We start from the raw sequence: 17,791 nt of genomic DNA, 5'->3' as shown, positions 1-17,791 counted from the left end.
GTCAAGTTCTCTAGCATCTCGGGAGCCGGCATAAGGTGTGGGCTCCCGAATCTTCACACGAGCAGGGGCCAGTGTTGTGGAGGGGCTTGGAGTGCTGGCCACTAATCTCTTGAGGAGCGTCATGTCTCCTCTTAGTTCATTCACTTGAGTCTGGAGGTCAGAAGGAGAGGCCATGGCTACTTTCATGGCCATCCATTCAGCTCTCATCTCATCCACCTGGTCTTGGATGTCGGATCGAGATGAGCTCCCTTCTTGTCGAGATTTTGTTCCAAGGACTTCCTTGAGGGTTCTATTCAGGACGTCTTGGACCTCATTCATAATGCCATTTAAACGGGCTTCTAGCTCCACCATGGAGCTCTCAATTGTTTCCACATTCAAGTGGATTTCTTCTACTCGGTCACGCATCTCCCCAATAGTCACTTCACAGCGAAGGATGCGTGTATCGAAGGCAGCAAGCGTGTCAACTGACTTGTCAGGCTTGCTTGTCTTGGATGTGCGACCCCTTGGGGCCTTCTCTGCAGCAGCTTCATCGCCTAGAGACTCATCAATCTCCCTCGCATGGGCAAGGCCATGCCTAATCTCGTCAGTGAGTTCCTTGTTGTGCTTCATTGCGCCACCACTAGTGTTGCTATGCAAGGGTCACAAGCGTTGAGGAACAGCCTGCTCTGATACCAACTGTCACGGGGTTAATCAACAAGGCCCCGTGCGGCGCTCGATGGGGTCGAGAAAGCCTACGAATGCAAGCAACAACACACAAAAGGCAACAAGAATGCACACAGATTAGACAAAAGGTAACTTGTATTGCATTAATCAATGGTAAGCACAAGCACACAGTACAGTGTCGAGGGGATCTCGTGCTTAACCTTTACACGCTTATGAACTCACTCGACTACCTACCTCCCCTCAAAGAGTACGTTAAGCTTTTGGGGGAGTGACAATAGGAAACATCAAAAGGATGAAAATTCATGCTATGTAATTCCAATAACGCCATTGGCGGTCCCCCCTTACAAAATGCATGCATAGCCCACCCATGACACACATGCTGATACCTTGAAAGCACGCGGTTGGCGCTCTGATGGCTCATGGTAGGTGCTTGATGGCGTGGTGAAGGAGTCACTCATGACACTAGAGTGATTCTAGGCACCCTATGAGTGATTCCAGGTACTTTCTCTCTTCTTTCTCTTCCTATTTTCTCTCTTATTTCTTTAAGAAGCCATTACAGCCATAAAACTCATTTATCAAAAAAAAAAAAAAACAGCCATAAAACTCTGATCAAGAAGACCATTCAACATTCTCTAAGGACTAGAACTGAGCTGGTCCTACCTCAATATGACACACTAATGGTGATAAGATTGATTAGGTGCTTGTCACTGCTATGGAAGTGGGACCAGCGAGAGTGAAGGTTGTATCCAATCCCAGGTCAGTGGAAACTACACCACCACCAACCTTACCTACCAGCTGGTACCTTTATCTCTCATCAGTTTTATCACCAAGGGTTCTCCCTCCACCACTCTCTAGAAACCCAACTAGTGTTTCAGTCTCAAATCCTATGGAAATAATAACGGACCTCTGATAGAGTTTCCCTTACCAAAATACCAAAACAAGGTTTCTATCAAACCGTGCAAAAAAAAGCATACTTCCTCCCCTCTATGGGGGCATTTTGAGCTTGATCTATTTCTTATTCCTGCTTATGATCTTCCCTGTTTTGTCCAGGGGGAGGTTGTTCTGTAGAATTCTATTGGTACAGGGAGGTGTTGGGCACTTGATTGTGGCATGTTTTGGAAGTTTCTTTAAATATCTTTTACTTGGTTTTGCTCCTATGTACACAATATATTTATATTTGTCAATATATTCTCTGCTACCTATCAAATAAAAGGCCTGCTTAAGCATAGAAAGTAAACAGGTCCTTTATGTGAGCGGAAAGGAATTCAAAACTGATTATTATTTAACATACTCCACTCCTGATTGGAGAAATGTTGGATGCCAAAATATGGAGGACAGGTTAACTCTTTTTCTGGAATTTTTTGGTGTATGTTTCAGCTATAAGCAATATGCCATTCATAAGCAGGTATAAATGATTATACATACCTGCAGTTATTTATATTAATTTGTTGTTTCAAGGAGCTTATGATTCTAATACTATTATCAGACATTTGTTTCATTCTTATTGAAGTATTTGCTTTCCTTTGAGTCTATTTCTGAGCATAATCAGTTTGTGAATATCTGCATATGGCTTTTCCAGTTACTTTTCAAGTTATTCAAAATCAAATGTGTGGAGAGATTGGGCCAAATGGGCCTTAGTTTTATTTATTTATTCAGTAGTTTTATTTCAGCTGTAGTGGGCCTTCTTTATGGGCCTCAACACTTATTGTTTCTTATGCTCTTTGAGTCAGCCGCCTAACTAGGGGCACCCAAGTAATTTTGTATCTTTTAATATTCAGCATATATAATTCAATAGAGGGACAGAGAGAGATGTTATCACTTCTCTTCCTCTATCCTTTCTTCCATTCTCTCTTCCTTCTTCTGAATCTCTTTCTGAACTTATTCTTCTTCCACCCTTTTTCTTTTCTTTTGTTTTAATTTCAGATTGATTGCTGGTGTAATTTGCAACTAAATGGTTTTACTAGTTCGTTCTGTTTTTTGCTATAAAACCTGCAAATGACTAATTACTTTTTTCTTTCTTTTTTCCCTAATCCTTCCTCGCATCAATTTATCTATTTAGTATGCATTTAATTTTGGCTCATTTACCCACTGACCTTTAGATGTACTCTTTCATGCTTCACAATATTTTGATTTGTTGATGTTATGTACTGTCATTACACTATATTGGAGATTTTTTTTTTCAAAAATAAGGGTTTCTCTGCTTTATGCATAACAGATAAGTTACTGTGTTTTAATCAGGGATGTACATACAGCTGGTCTAGTCAAGTACCGTGATCCATATCCATTTGGTGTGGATCCTAGCTGGCGTGGAAGTCGTTCAGAGTTGCCTTTCCTCAATTCTCTCAAAATGAAAATGTCTATTTTGTTAGGTGTAGCTCAAATGAACCTAGGGATAATTTTGAGTTACTTCAATGCAAGGTTCTTTGGCAGTTCATTGGATATAAGGTTTGTACTATTTTTTCCCTTTAATTCCCATCCTATTTCCTTTTCAAATTTTTAACTAAAAATTCATCTCTTTCCCTAACTTAGATGTAGGCGCAACCGAGATCCCCAGGGTAGAAGAATAATTTGTGGAAATTCATCAAAACTTTGTAATACTATGGAAGTCAGGTCATTACTATGAAAATCCTGGAAATCCAAGACAAAAAAAAAAAGAAAATTATAGGATTAGAATATATACAGAAGATCATGATGGCTCAGATTGGCACTAGGCCCCAAGATCAGACAGGTTGTGTCCAAGCTTCAAATCTGAATGTCTAGTTGGCCTAGAATATATACATATTTGACATATAAATTATATTATATAAATATTATATATATATATATATATATATATATATATATATCATCATAATTCATGCCTTATCCCAACTATATGGGGTCGGCTACATGAATCCTGTTTCGCCAATCCGTTCTATGTTTTGAAAACTGGACCAGACTGACCTGTTTTTCTTATTACTTTATTTTGTCAGTGTAGTATTATGCAGCCATAACATGGTTGAACCAATGGAAGCATGAATTGGAGGCCTTTCCAATTCAATGCATGGTCCAGTTTTCAAATCCTTGTCATGTGTGGCATATATTTTATTATAAATAACAGATGTTTTTCATCAACATTTTGCCCACTTAAGAATCTGAAATACTAAGCCCACTTAAGAATCTGAATACTAAGCCCACTTATCATAACCAGTCAGCCCTGGCCATGTATGATAAATATAAAACTTCTTATTTTGGGTCTAGCAAGTAGGGGTGAGCACTCAGTTTATTCAGATTCAGTTAAAAACTGAAACCAAATTAGCCAAAATTATTAGAGGGAAAACCAAACCAAAACTGTATTAAGGCAATGCTGAAATAACCAAACCGAATTTCTTATGGTTCAGTTAACCAAATTTCCAAACCTGAAAGCTGAAACCAATAACTGAAATACCCTAAAACCTAATTAACCAAATAATGCTCATTCCTACTAGCAAGGTTGAAACCAAGGTTCAACAAGTCGAAACGTATCAGGGTGTATCAGCCGATACATATCATATCGGCAACCCCCGATATGCCCTACTGTGGGTGTTTTGGGGTCTGACCTGGTTCAGGGGGTAGACGGGCCTTAAACCAACCCCCTGAACCAGTAAAAAAAAAACAAGAAAAAGCACAGTTCACAGGCCAATATGCCCCAACTGGCATATCGGCCTATATTGATATTTAGAACCTTGGTTGAAACTGGTGGCCTCTATGCTCTATGGCTGAGCTATGGGCACTTATTACATAAGAGGGTGATTGGGCTAGTTGAACCTGGACCCATATGTTTAGAACCAACCTACCCTTTGACCTTTACAAATCTGGATCTTCCTGGCCCATGATCACCTCCATTCATAGTTCAACAGTTTAATTGAGGTCATGTAAATACTTTAAGTAAAAAATAAATTTATGAAGATGCTGTAATTTTGAAAGGGGAGTGATTAGGGCGCATCCCTGGTTAAAACGCAAAGTAACCACTGCTTGTGAGTCAAAACATGGAGAAGTTTTTGTCTCTTAAAACATGTACTCTTTGAGTAATGATTAGGGGTCTGTCCCCTTTATCAAAAATGGGATATCCCAGATCACTCCCCATACCTTGCAATCGTTTTGACCATGGCCAAAACAAAAATTATAATCTTCATTATTGCATTACACCTCCCACTAAAAAAGATCAGTATAGATGAAAGAGACCAATAAAATGATGTTTTCTTATAATCTTTGCATTATTTATTTAAAGCAAGTAGAGAAAGAGGAATCCCCCTCCCCACCACCACAAAAAAAAAAAAGAGGAATTGACAAAGAAGAAGAAAGAAAGGCTTCTCTATAAACCAAGACTGAAACAAGTGTTGTGCTTTATAACCACAGTATGCTGGTTTAAATCCAAAAAGGGACCATAAAAGGGGAGAAAAGGAACCCTAACATTAAGTTTTACACTAATAAAGATTTATGATTTATTTTCCTGAATCTAACCACCAAAAAACTGCCAAAGGTTATGACTATATCCAGTCATCCCTCCCAAGGCCCCAAATAGCTGGGACCAATATTGGGTAATGTCTTTTTAATCTAACCACAAAGGGGGTAAGTAAAATGCCCTCAGTTGTTGTAATTGTAAACAAAAAGTGAGGAGACAATTTGCAGGTTTGACCCATTTCTTCTTTATGCATCAATTCTTTCTTCATTGCAATCAATGATAATAGTTTTGTTCAACAAGGAGCCAAAAGTTTGTTACTCCTCTCACCCCCCCCCCCCACCAAAAAAAAGGTAACAAGTGAAACACAATCTATATAAAATGTCAGTCCTCTTTATAAAGCCCTGTTATTTTGTTATTATGATAAATTATACTATTAAAAATAGGAGCCATTCCTTGATACAATGGTAAAATATCAGGCTGACAAGCGTGAGGGAAAAGGTATCTGATAACAGCCACTTTAACCCATTACCGGGCCAGATTTCTGGGTCCATTTCATCTACAAACTGCTCGGAAGAAAAAAAATGGTCAATGACCCCATGACCTTGTTGGTTGAACTGCTAAACCGCTTGACCTGATCAATAGGCCACAGGTCAAACATTTCTTGTCTTTTTAGTTATTTTATATTAGTAAATAATTTTCTTTTATTGCATTTATTTTTGTTTGATATGAAGAATATAATATTAGAGGTGTGCCCAATTTTTCTACATATTTTGTGTAATTTTCTATATTTTATCTGTTTTTATATATTTAATTTAATTTATGACATCACATGTTGACCCATACTATCCAGATGGTTTAACTGCTGACCCACCACCTGGACTGAAAAATGGCTCCATTTCTGGGTTGGCTTAAAAACATTAGAAAAAACTTAAAATCTTGTTTGGTTCTCTGGTTGTAGGTATCAGTTTGTGCCACAGATTATATTTCTTAACAGTCTCTTTGGGTATCTTTCCCTCCTCATTGTCATCAAGTGGTGCACAGGGTCTCAAGCAGATCTTTACCATGTTATGATTTACATGTTCTTGAGCCCCACGGACAATCTTGGTGAGAATCAGTTGTTTTGGGGCCAAAGAACACTGCAGGTATTAGCTGTACTCTTCTCACTAGTTGTAAAAGTATTCTGTGCTATTCTTCCTCACCCACCACCATCGTTTGTTTCTAGTCTTTGGTTGGTTGATCCATTCTAAATCTTTCTTGCAGATCTTGTTGTTGCTTTTGGCTATTGTTGCTGTTCCTTGGATGCTCCTTCCAAAACCATTTATTTTGAGGAAACAGCATTTAGAGGTATGCTGCAAGTTACCTTCATTTTGTGCTGCACATATAAGATTTTTTCTGATTCTTTTGTTTGTTTTATCCTTTGCCTTACTACTCTTTCCTCGGTTTTCATCTGGTGTGTGGCATTTAGGGCTGTAATCACATTGCCTTAAATCCAATTTGGATTTATCTGAGCCTGCTTAATTATCTTTAAAATAAATAAAATCTAAAAAATAAAAAAAAACACTTTTTAAATTATGCATGTGGAATGAATTTATATAAATATAAATTAATAAATCTATTAATTATAAACTTAATAGGATCAGACTTGGATCTTAAGATGATCAGATTTTGGATTGGGTGTTGAACTTTCGGACTCTGTTGACAGGCCTAGTGGCATTATCTATGCCTTTTGGACCTTTGGACCAAATCTATCATGTTTCTTCAAGTTACCCATTGAACCTATCCCTTCATCTTTGTTACTGGCCGAAAATAAACTTCCAGATCATTCTGAATTCCCCAAATCATACATCAATTGGACAAGAATTTGAAACAGATATGAAACAGGGGTGAAATTTAGGTGGTTAAAGTATGTTAATGCAGGTAAGGTTTAAAGTATCGACACGTATCGGCCGATACGTATCGTTCCAGGACCCCTCCGATATGCCCCTACAGTGGGTGTATCGGGGGTCTGACTGGTTCAGGGGATGGAGGAGACCTAAACCGCCCCCCCTGAACCAGTTGCGAAAAAAATATATATATATAAAAATGCAGTACTGATTCGCCCGATACGTCCCTACCGGTGTATTGGGCGTATCGATATTTTGAACCTTAAATGCAGGTCTATTGACCGGTGATTCTCCAAAATGAGGTAATGAGGAAAGTAAAGGCCCCATTCAGACTTGAGAAAGTCCTAACCACCCACAGGGAGTTTAATAAAAAAGGTTGCTACTTGGTGGGAAGAATGCAGAGTGGGTGGCTGGGCAGGCTTCCGTTTCCTACAAAAGCTAAAGTATTTAAAGAGAAAATTGAAAACTTGGGGCAAAGAGGAACTTAAATTACATGCAGAGAAAAAGAACAAGGTGATCCAGGAACTAGATAACTTGGGCCAAAAGGAGCAAAGTGGAGGTCTGGATGGAGAGGGTAGGAAAAGAAGGGCAGAATTAAAAAAGAAATGGGAGCAATTTGTGAGGAGGGAATAAATCATTTGGAGGCATCGATCTCGGGTTTTATGGCTGAAGGAGGGAGACAACAACTCCAATTTCTTTCATAGTAATGCTTCTGGGCGAAGGAGGAAAAGCTTTATCTCAAAATTGAAGGTAGGGCAGATAGAAGTGGAAGATCAAAAGGAAATTGCTGATGTTATAGTGAACTTTTTCAAGGAGTTGTACTCAAAGAAGGAGCACAATAGGGCTGTATTGAATAACTGGGATGGCCCTAAACTAATAGAGGAAAAGAAGTTCTGGTTAGAGAGGGCTTTTGATGAGGAAGAAGTGAAGAAAGCAGTATTTAATCTGGAAGGTGATAAAGCCCCCGGGCCAGATGGATTCCCAATTTTCTTCTTTCACATTTGCTGGGATACCTTAAAATCAGACCTTCTAGAGGTGTTTTCAGACTTCTATCAGTCAGAAGTTGTGAATAAAGGAAACAACTCCACCTTTATTACTTTAGTTCCTAAGAAAGAGGGCACTTTGGAAGTAAGGGACTTCAGACCAATTATCTTGCTGAGGAGTTTATACAAAATCTTAGCCAAAGTCCTGGAAACTAGGTTGAAGGAGGTGACTAGGGAGTTAGTTTCAAACAACCAACACGCATTTGTGGAAGGGAGGCAGATTATTGACAGTGTTTTAGTGGCTAATGAATGTGTAGAAGACTTCAACCAAAGAGGAAAATCAGGGATTTTATTGAAGCTGGACCTGGAGAAGGCATTTGACAAAGTGAACTGGGAATGCTTATTGGAAATTCTGCATCTGAGAGGATTGGGGAGTAAGTCGGTCAGCTGGATAAAGGGCTGCATCAATTCTGCCCGGTTTTCAGTTCTGATAAAGCTAATAGAAGCTTAAGACAAGGCTGCCCTCTCTCCCCTTTTCTTTTCACATTGGTAGTCGACATCTTCAGCTTCTTGATAGAGAAGGTGAAAGTTCTGAACCTTATAAAAGGCTTTGAAATTGGAAGGGAAAGGCGTCAAGTGTCTCACCTAATGTATGCAGATGACGTAATTTTGTTCTTGGAAGCTGAAAAGGAAAACATCTTTAATCTTAAACAAGTTTTAAAATGCTTTGAACTGGTGACTGGGCTCCAAGTCAACTACTCAAAGAGCTGCATAGTAGGTTTAAATGTGGAAGGTTCCCTCCTTGACAGGTTTAAAGAGCTGTTGGGGTGTAAAGTGGAAAGCTTTCCCATCTCCTACTTGGGAATGCCTCTAGGTGGGAACCCGAAGAACCAGAAATTTTAGGACCCGATTTTGGAGAAATGTGAGAAAAGATTAGCAACCTGGAAAAAAAATTATCTTTCTAAGGGTGGTAGACTTATGTTAATCAAGGCCTCTCTATCCAATCTGCCATCTTACTTCCTTTTGGTCTTTCAAGCCCCTCCAGAAAATAATAAACAAATTGGAGAAACTACAGTGTGACTTCTTATGGGATGGAGGAAGAGACAAAAGGAAACAAAGCCACTTAGTTTGCTGGAGACATGTATCTAAGCCAAAGAAGGCTGGTGGATTGGGTATAGGTCACATCAAGGAAAGGAATGTTGCCCTACTTGGGAAATGGTTATGGACCTTGAGCCTGAAGCAACATGGACGTTAGTCATCAACAGCAAGTATGGGAGGGATGCCAACGGTTGGGATAACGAGGTTCACTTGACCCAAGTAAAAGCAACAAATCCTTGGAAAGGTATTTCCTCTACCTACTCTCTTTTCATTGCTTTTGTTAGATATCAGGTGGGAAATGGGAATAAAATCAAGTTCTGGAACCTGAATCCTTGGAAAGGTATTTCCAACTGCCTAAGCTACTCTCCCTTAGAAAACAATTGGAACCTGAATCTAAGAAGACCACTGAGAGAGGAAGAATTTACAGAAATAACAAATCTTGTAAACTCTCTCAGTGAAGCCTACATCTCCCCTTCAACCCCCGGCCTTCGGATTTGGAAACCCAACCCAAATGGAAAGTTCACTACCAACTCCTTCAAGGTTCTAGTTTCAGATGGCCAAGACACCACCTTCCCAGCCAAGAAGGTTTGGAATACTCGTATACCTCCTAGAGTTTCCTTCTTCATTTGGGAGGCCTCCCTAAGGAAACTAAATACCTGAGATATATTACAAAAGAAGCTCAGAGGCAGATGCATCTCCCCACATGTCTTCCCCCTCTGCCTCAATAATGGCAAGACAGCGGAGCACCTTTTCCTTCACTGCCCATTAACAAGGAAAATCTGGTGTTCCTTTCTCAGCCTAGTGGGACTCAACTAGGTATTCCCAAACCAAGTCATAGATCTGTGAAAATGGCACTGCAAAGACCTTGGAAGTAGGGGCAAATTTTATTGGAGCACGGTGACCCATGCAGTGTTATGGGGAGTCTGGGAAGAAAGAAACAACAGAACCTTTGAAAACAAAGCCAAGAATACTGAGGATCTAATCTCTCACATTACATACCTTTGCAACAGCTGGGCCCTAAACTCTGAAGTCTTCAAAGGCACCACATTAAATGACCTTCAGAGAAACCTGGAAGAAGTCCTCTACACTTCCCTTGGAATTGGCTTTACTCAAACGTCCTGTCCTAGGGAGGAGAACCAGTTAACTCTAAGCTTTGATGGCAGTGCTCAAGGGTCTACAGGTCAAGCAGGAGTTGGAGGAGTAATCTGTGGGAGTGGGGGAAACATCCTTTGGGTTTTAAGTGGTCTGATTGGGAGAGCTGATGCCACCAAGGCAGAGATCTTAGCTGCCCTCACAGGTCTTCGTTTCATCAAAATGTTAGGCCTTTGGAGGCTTGCTCATCTGCTGGCTGAAGCCAGAGATATTCTAAATACCCTGAATGTGAAGCTGGTTTGGATTCCTAGGCGATTAAACATCATAGCTGACAGCTTAGCAAAATCTGGAGCCCATAGAGCAAATATGTTTTCTGATGTTTCTCTACCTAAGTAATTCTGTTTCTGCCTTTCGAGGCCTTGTACTTTGTTAACTTATCTCGGTTAACCATTATGGTTTTGGCTTGCCAAAAGTTATGTTTTAACTTAACTGCCTGTTATATTTCTATTAATTAATAACAAAATCCGTCCTCATATGAATTCAACAAATTATTTGGTTGTGACTAACGTCAATGGTATATCAGGAACTCCTGGTAACTAGTTTTGGCTTATCGTAGAAATTTTATGTTAATTAAAAATCTTTGTTTTTTTATTTTTTTGAGCAATGTTATCAAAAGGTGAGCTTGAAATTGAAATATTTTGCTAGTACTAGGGGTGCAACTCAAGGTTTAAAAAATCGAAAAGTATCGGGGCATATTGGTCGATACGATCCCGATATGCCCCTACAGTAGGTGTTTCAGGGTCTGATCTGGTCCAGGGGTAGACAGGCCTTAAACTGACACCCCTGAACCAGTTTGAAAAAACAAATAAATAAATAAAAGTGCAGCTCGATACAGGCCAGTATGCTCCAACTGGTGTATCGAACCTTGGTGCAACTTGGGTGGGATCAGGTTGAGTTTTGTTAAAATTTTGAGGGGCCCAGCCTGAATAGGGGTGTTCATTATACGGTCAAACCGCAAAACTGAACCGAACCAAACTGAATTTGCAGTTTGGTTTGGTTTATACCTATAAATGGTTTGGTTCGGTTTGAGAATTTTCTAAATTGTGATTTGCGGTTTCAGTTTGGTTTATTGAATTTTATAAACCAAACCCAACCGTAAACCGTAAGCCGAAATTTTATATACATACATATATATATATATATATATGAATATATGATATATAAACATTATGTATAATATATCTAAATGGAATGTGTAAAATTATAAATATATAACGAACTCTTTATTTTATAATAAAGTAATAAATAAAAGTTTTTAAGTTTTAATTTTTAGGGGAGCTATTTGGGCTTTCTAATTGGGTTAAGCCCAAAAGAACCATAGAATGGTCCAAAGTCCCCAAACCGTATTAGAAACTGCACAAAACCGTAATAAAACAGTTTGTTCCATACCAAAACGGTTTTGTTCGGTTTAGAAATTTCTCAAACCGTAATTTTCTGGTTTGATCTTCTCCAAACCGCACTGAACCGGACCGTGAAGGCCTGGGTGCCCATGCCCGATGCAGTCTAAATTCTTTAAAGCAGTGTTTGGCCTGCACCCCTAGCCTGTACTATAATCATGTAATCTCTTCACAGGAGCAGTGACTGAGATTGAGTTTCTTCAAAGACTAGATAACCATGGATCTCTCATCAATTTTATTTTTGATGATGTTTCTAGAGATTTCAAGGTCGTACATATCGAATGCTTGGCACCTCTGAGATGGATCCAGATGGTGAACCTGATTCTGCACGGCAACATCTTGAGGAGTTTAATTTCAGTGAAGTATTTGTGCATCAAATGATACATTCAATTGAATTTGTCCTTGGAGCAGTGTCAAATACTGCCTCTTATCTTCGTCTCTGGGCTCTGAGGTACTGGCATGCTTTGTTTCTATCAAAATTTCATTTTAAAACTTCTAATGTTTTACTAATTACCTTTATGTTATAATAGTTTGGCCCATTCAGAGCTGTCAACTGTATTCTATGAGAAGGTCCTTCTTCTAGCCTGGGGGTGAGTTCTAATTCTATCCAACGTTATACCAAAACTTTGTTTTTTTTTCAAAATTTTCTAATCTGTTGTTACTCGGTTGTTCTACATGTGAATTGGAAATTTCCATTCAGTTACTCATAGAAAAAGGGACAACAATAGTGTCCTTTTATATGATTTAGAATTAGTTGTTTAGCCTTGTCAAGTGTCACTTGACCAAGTTGGTGCAGTTGCTGTGTGGGGTAAGGAGAACTGTTGCATGAAAAACATAATAAACTTAATATCCCTGTAAAACCTGTTCTGCCTACAAAGGCAAAAATGCCCAGAGTGTACACTAAAAGATGATATGTGGATTGTTGGATCTGTAAGGTTCTTGATGTTAGTTATGTGGAATGCTAAATGCTTTATCCTGGTTGTTTTGTTTCCCTTTTGTGTCAAGTGGTAAAAAATATTGTTCTATAAGGAGGGTGAGACACCCTCACGAAAATTTACAAAGAGTTACACATGTATCACTAGAGCATGTATGGTGTAAGCAAAAAAACCATAAAAAATAATAGAAACTGAAATTCAGCTAGACAAGAAGTGTATTCTGAAGGTTATTGTTCTGGACTAAAGCTCCTTTTATGATAATGTCATTCCTTGTGATGGCGTTTGGTACCAGGGTGTTGCATTCCATTTTGACTCCACATTGGCGGTTTGGCTTTAATGTACAAAAATTATTTGGTTTAACTTAAAGCCAAGACACCACACTTTGCATTCTGTTATGTGCATGGGGTGTTGGGGGAAATACGGGGGCATTCCAACTCTGTTTGTCCTATTCAGTGCCATTATAATAAAATATATTTTTTTCTTCTTCTTCTTCTTCTTTTGCTTCATGGAGCTACACAATGGGGGTTAGCCCATTCCCCATACCCATAACCCTCCCAACTCTGGTCTGGTGACAGAGGGATTTGATCCCAAGGCATCATCATCGTCATCCATGCCTTATCCCAACTATATGGTGTCAGCTACATAAATCCTGTTTCCCCATTCTGTTCTATTTAAAGTCATATCCACTGTTAAATTATTAGTTCTTAAATCATTTCTTACTACTACCCATGTCTTTTTTGGTCTACCCCTAGTTCTTTTACCCCCTTCAACTTGTAACAAATCAATTCTTCTAACCAGAGCTCTTGGTGGTCTTCTATGCATGTGACCGAACCATCTTAGTCTACTCTCTCATTTTATCACCTATCGGAGCTACTTCAAGGTCACCTTACCAATTGAGCCTCCAGATGTCCTTATAATATAATATTATATTATATTATATTTTGTGTTTTTGTGCTAAATACCACCTATAATATCAGAAACAGTTATTTAGGTTCTTCAGAATTCTGAAAAGTAAGCTTGACATATGACATCTTAAAGGTCATTATAACTTGTACCATCCAAATTAGATGAACATCGAATAATGAAAAAATGCATAAGAATTATTAATGCGATTCTTAGATGTGAACTTGCAGTATTTCAGCAAGCAGTAAAACCCAAGAAATGGTAATGATGCTATATAGGCTATGAAGAATGGTAAGATGTGAACTTGCTAATCTGTCACTAGTGACTGCAGATTTCTGGTTTCAGGACTTCTCTCAATCTCCTTGATTCAGTGGTATAAGGTTGTTTTGTTAGCCTAATTAACAATCATAAGATCATTTCTAGACCAAGATATTAGCAAGTCATGGCCAATTTGCATACATGGTACAACTTTGTGGCAGAAGTTGTGTCGTGTGTTACTTGTCACCAATTACTAATTAGCTTTAAATAGGTGCAGAATGTATTTTTGTTAGGTTGGTTTCTTCAGTTGATTATAATTAGTACCAGATGTAAGGTCTTCAATTAAGCTCTGGAATAATTTATTTACAAAAAAACATTTTGAGTTATTACATATTTTGAAAAAAAGAAGTCATATGTTGACAGTATTTTTGGATTCTTCAAGGGTAGCCATACAATAAAGGGCCTCCTAAATTAAGGGGAACTTTTCTTTCAAAAGAGGGAATATAGTAGTACCCATACCCACACATTGTCATATCTCCAATCTAACATCAGTCCAATGGTGAAAGTTTTCATCATGTGGCTGGCTGAAAGATGAGATGGGTGACCATGGAACCTTGGAAATCCAGATTCAGGAGGCAAGACAACTAGCTTATAACATGGAGGCAATGTTTTCTTAGCTCCTCTAGTCTGTTAGCTTGTGGACTCGTTAGCTCATGGAGTAAACAGACTATCTGAAGTGGGGTGGATATCCTTTGGATTGAATTTTCTGTATTTTTGGGGCTCTGTTAGGAGCTGCGCTGGGCTTGTTCCAAATGAATATTTGTGAAATTACAAGGTCGGTGTTGTATTGTAAATAGATAGCGTATATCTTTTTATCATCAATAAAATTTATACAAAGTTATTGACCCATTTTTTGTTTGGGAGTAGAGATGGGGGATCTCTGCCTAATTACATATATGCAATTATGATGTTTATAAAATTTTCATTTGGTCTTATTAACACTAATGATGATGATGATGATGACAGGTATGACAACATTCTCATTCGACTGATAGGGCTTGTGGTTTTTGCCTTTGCCACAGCCTTCATCTTACTCATGATGGAGACACTCAGTGCGTTTCTCCATGCCTTGCGTCTCCATTGGGTGGAATTCCAAACCAAGTTTTACCATGGAGATGGATACAAGTTCAAACCCTTCTCTTTTGCCTCGTTGCCCGATGATGATGATTAGTCCACTAATTTCCTTCGATACCACTCCTTTATTTGAAACAGAAAAAAGTGAAAATACAAAGAAAACAAGATAGAAATAGGATTATAGAAGCCCGGATTAGATTTTGATGGAGAGAGAGAGAAAGAGAGTTGTTTGGCTGTGAATGATGTCAGTCACCTCTTACTTGTATCATTTGCTGCTCTACTTAGAAATGTATGTATACATCCCTGCTTAATTTTTTTTTACGAGGTGTTGATGTAGAAACCAGGAAGATCTCTTTACGACCCTGGGAAGTCGGTCGATCAACAGTTGAGCCTTGTAATTTCTTTTTATTGTTTTTCTTGAAGCCATTAAATTTCAATTCTTGTAAAGGTGCAAGGGTTACGTACCATTTCTTTTCAATTCTTGTAAAGCCATTAACTTTTGTTCATTAGTTCTTCAGAGAAGCAGATCGTTAAATCTTAATAAGAAAATGCAGTGGATTTTACAGGTAATTTACTCCTACCATTTCTTTTCCTCGGGTTCGTACCCGTGCCTCCTCAAACCACAATACTCTCTTTTTCCACTAGTTAGTTACTAAGTACTTTCTTTTTGTGTCTCCACTGGTTGGTACTTGGGGTGAGCCTTTTTTGACGGATCTGCTACCCACTTGTTGTTTCCACATCCATACCCACGGAACACCACCGCCGTATATTGGGAACATCTCCTGTGAACGAAAAGGGAGATATTCCCATTGCGCAGCTGTTATGTATGGTGGGTAGGGATGTGGGAACAACTAACGAGTAGCAGATCCGAGCCCAAAGCGGTGCTCTCTCTTCTCCCTACAAAAAAAAAAAAAAAAAGGAAAGGGAAAGGGAAAGGGGTGCTCCATCTATGAAAATAGGTGGTATTTTAATTTGAATCCTAACTTCTTAATTTTTATTTTTCTCTATCACTTTAATAAATGTAGAGCTTTATTCCCCCCTTTCGTTGACTCCAACCTTTTTTTTTACCTAAAATTCGCTCTTTTTCTATCAATGTGTTATACACTTGCCACGTGGCCAGTTAACAAGTTAATTGTATCATTCTTATGAAATTTATGTAGATATAATAGCAAGGCAGAAAAAGGAGAGGAAAAGAGAGGAAGACAGAAGCATCAACTTCTCCACCCGGTCACGTGGTTATCATAAATTTCTTTAATTCTGCAAATGTTAAACCTTAAATGTAAGATTCTTTATGTCGTGATACTGATACCAAATACCATATGGTATAATTGGTAATACTTTATATACTGTTATGAAAAAAATTGAAATAAACTTAGGTGAAGTTTATTTGTTATTTTGAGTTTAATCCACATTTTATTTTCTATGAACTCGCTTTTGTTGTTCAATGCGCGGGCAAATGGACAAAGATGCAACTTGATGGGCCTGGGTTGAACTTTTTTCAAGATTTGAATGGGCTCAGACTGAAGACCAAGCCCAAAGCAGCGTAAAATGCTAAATCGAGCCAACCCAAGTTGCACTATGACTAGGAAGACTCAATAGTAAGTACCCAGTGCTACCGCTCACCTACGAACAAGGTTTAAAGTATTTATATGCATCAAAACAATACAAGCCCATATGTATTGAATGTGATATTTAATCACATGTGGCTAAAATTCTCACCACTGCATTATATACTACAATAACCCATTAGAGATAAATAATGAACACAGCCCGTCCCTTGAGAAAATATTGAATACATCCCATTAAACCCCCAAACCCTGGTGGCAGTAGAGTTTGATCCCATGTCTATGTTACAATGAGATTAGCTTCAGTGCGTATAAGACCGTGCTAACACCCTTCGCACAGCTCCTTACAGTTTTGCATTGGAAACAGTCTTGTGAAGACAAATCCTCTGTTACAACGAGTTTGAGATCCTACCAACTGAGCCGCTATTGTTAAACAGCTTCTCAATCTTAGGATCTGAGATACCCCGTCCTGTAACCCATTTCCATTTGCCTACTGATAAAACATTCCCTCAAACTCAGACATATAGCACCGAGTCATTCTGTCTAAGCAAAATCTATGATGAACCAAACAGTAAGAAATGCTTGAGAATCAAGTGAATTATAGCTCACATCTTTAACGTAATTAAGTCTCGATGGTAGGTATCCTTATATCAAGTATAGACTATCAAAGTCTTTAATATAATTAATTGATTAAAATCTTAATTTAACGTATAACAAAGACCCATGAATGGAAAGTTCAGGGAGTATCTGTCCGAAGGGGTTTTGTTGCAAATGGAAATTTAGGGAGGTAATTATCGTTCTTTGTAATTTATAAATATTTTTGGTAATGGTGCTTGTTTGACTGAATCATTTCATTTACTCTCTGATAAGAAACAAAAATTTCGTGAAATGAGTAACGCCGATGAGATCTGGTCTTCGGTCTTCCGACTTCGAGTTGAGTTTCGACACCATCCAAGACCTTAAAATGCCAATTATGTCCAGGATTCCTGTTTATATATATTCGGATCGGACCATTTTCACCCCCAACTGGATCCTAGAAAAACGGAACATCTGTGGTGTGAGATGAGTGATGTAGCCCTTCAATTTTAGGGGTTTTTACTGTTTAGTCCATCCATAAAAATCTTAGCTCCATCATACAGGTGGAATGAATCTTGACTGTGGATCGATGTTAAATTCATGGGCAGGATGCGATTTATAGGGGGACTACTAATAGACTAGGAGGGGGCTGTTATTTCAGATTTTTGAGGAGTGCAGTCTACTTATCCCTTAATTTTTAATCACATCCGCATCAATCACTCGTCGCTCATCACCTATAGAGACCAAATCTACTCACACAGGATGCCTCATACAAACCTCACAGGCATATTCTACCGAGACTGGATCTACTCCTCACACAT

At 38.6% G+C, this 17,791-nt stretch overlaps 1 protein-coding gene across 3 annotated transcripts in view; it reads left to right on the top strand.

The window, feature by feature from the left end:
* The window catches only part of LOC148868299 (V-type proton ATPase subunit a1-like), a 79,299-nt gene extending 63,900 nt beyond the window's left edge, over positions 1-15,399 (top strand). For all 3 annotated transcript variants that reach the window (XM_088970661.1, XM_088970662.1, XM_088970663.1), the window contains 6 exons: positions 2,902-3,108; positions 6,045-6,228; positions 6,347-6,430; positions 11,857-12,050; positions 12,130-12,189; positions 14,722-15,399. In XM_088970661.1, the coding sequence (XP_088826787.1) occupies positions 2,902-3,108; positions 6,045-6,228; positions 6,347-6,430; positions 11,857-12,050; positions 12,130-12,189; positions 14,722-14,926 (934 nt within the window). In that variant the 3' untranslated portion in view covers positions 14,927-15,399. The remainder of the gene's footprint in view (positions 1-2,901; positions 3,109-6,044; positions 6,229-6,346; positions 6,431-11,856; positions 12,051-12,129; positions 12,190-14,721) is intronic.
* The last annotated feature ends 2,392 nt before the right edge of the window (positions 15,400-17,791 follow it).

This window comes from Nelumbo lutea, chromosome 2 (genome assembly GCF_056320005.1).
Source record: "Nelumbo lutea isolate HS-2025 chromosome 2, American lotus-T2T, whole genome shotgun sequence".
Taxonomy (NCBI): domain Eukaryota; kingdom Viridiplantae; phylum Streptophyta; class Magnoliopsida; order Proteales; family Nelumbonaceae; genus Nelumbo; species Nelumbo lutea.
Note: the sequence above shows the minus strand (reverse complement) of the source record. Positions and strands in the feature narration are given on the sequence as shown.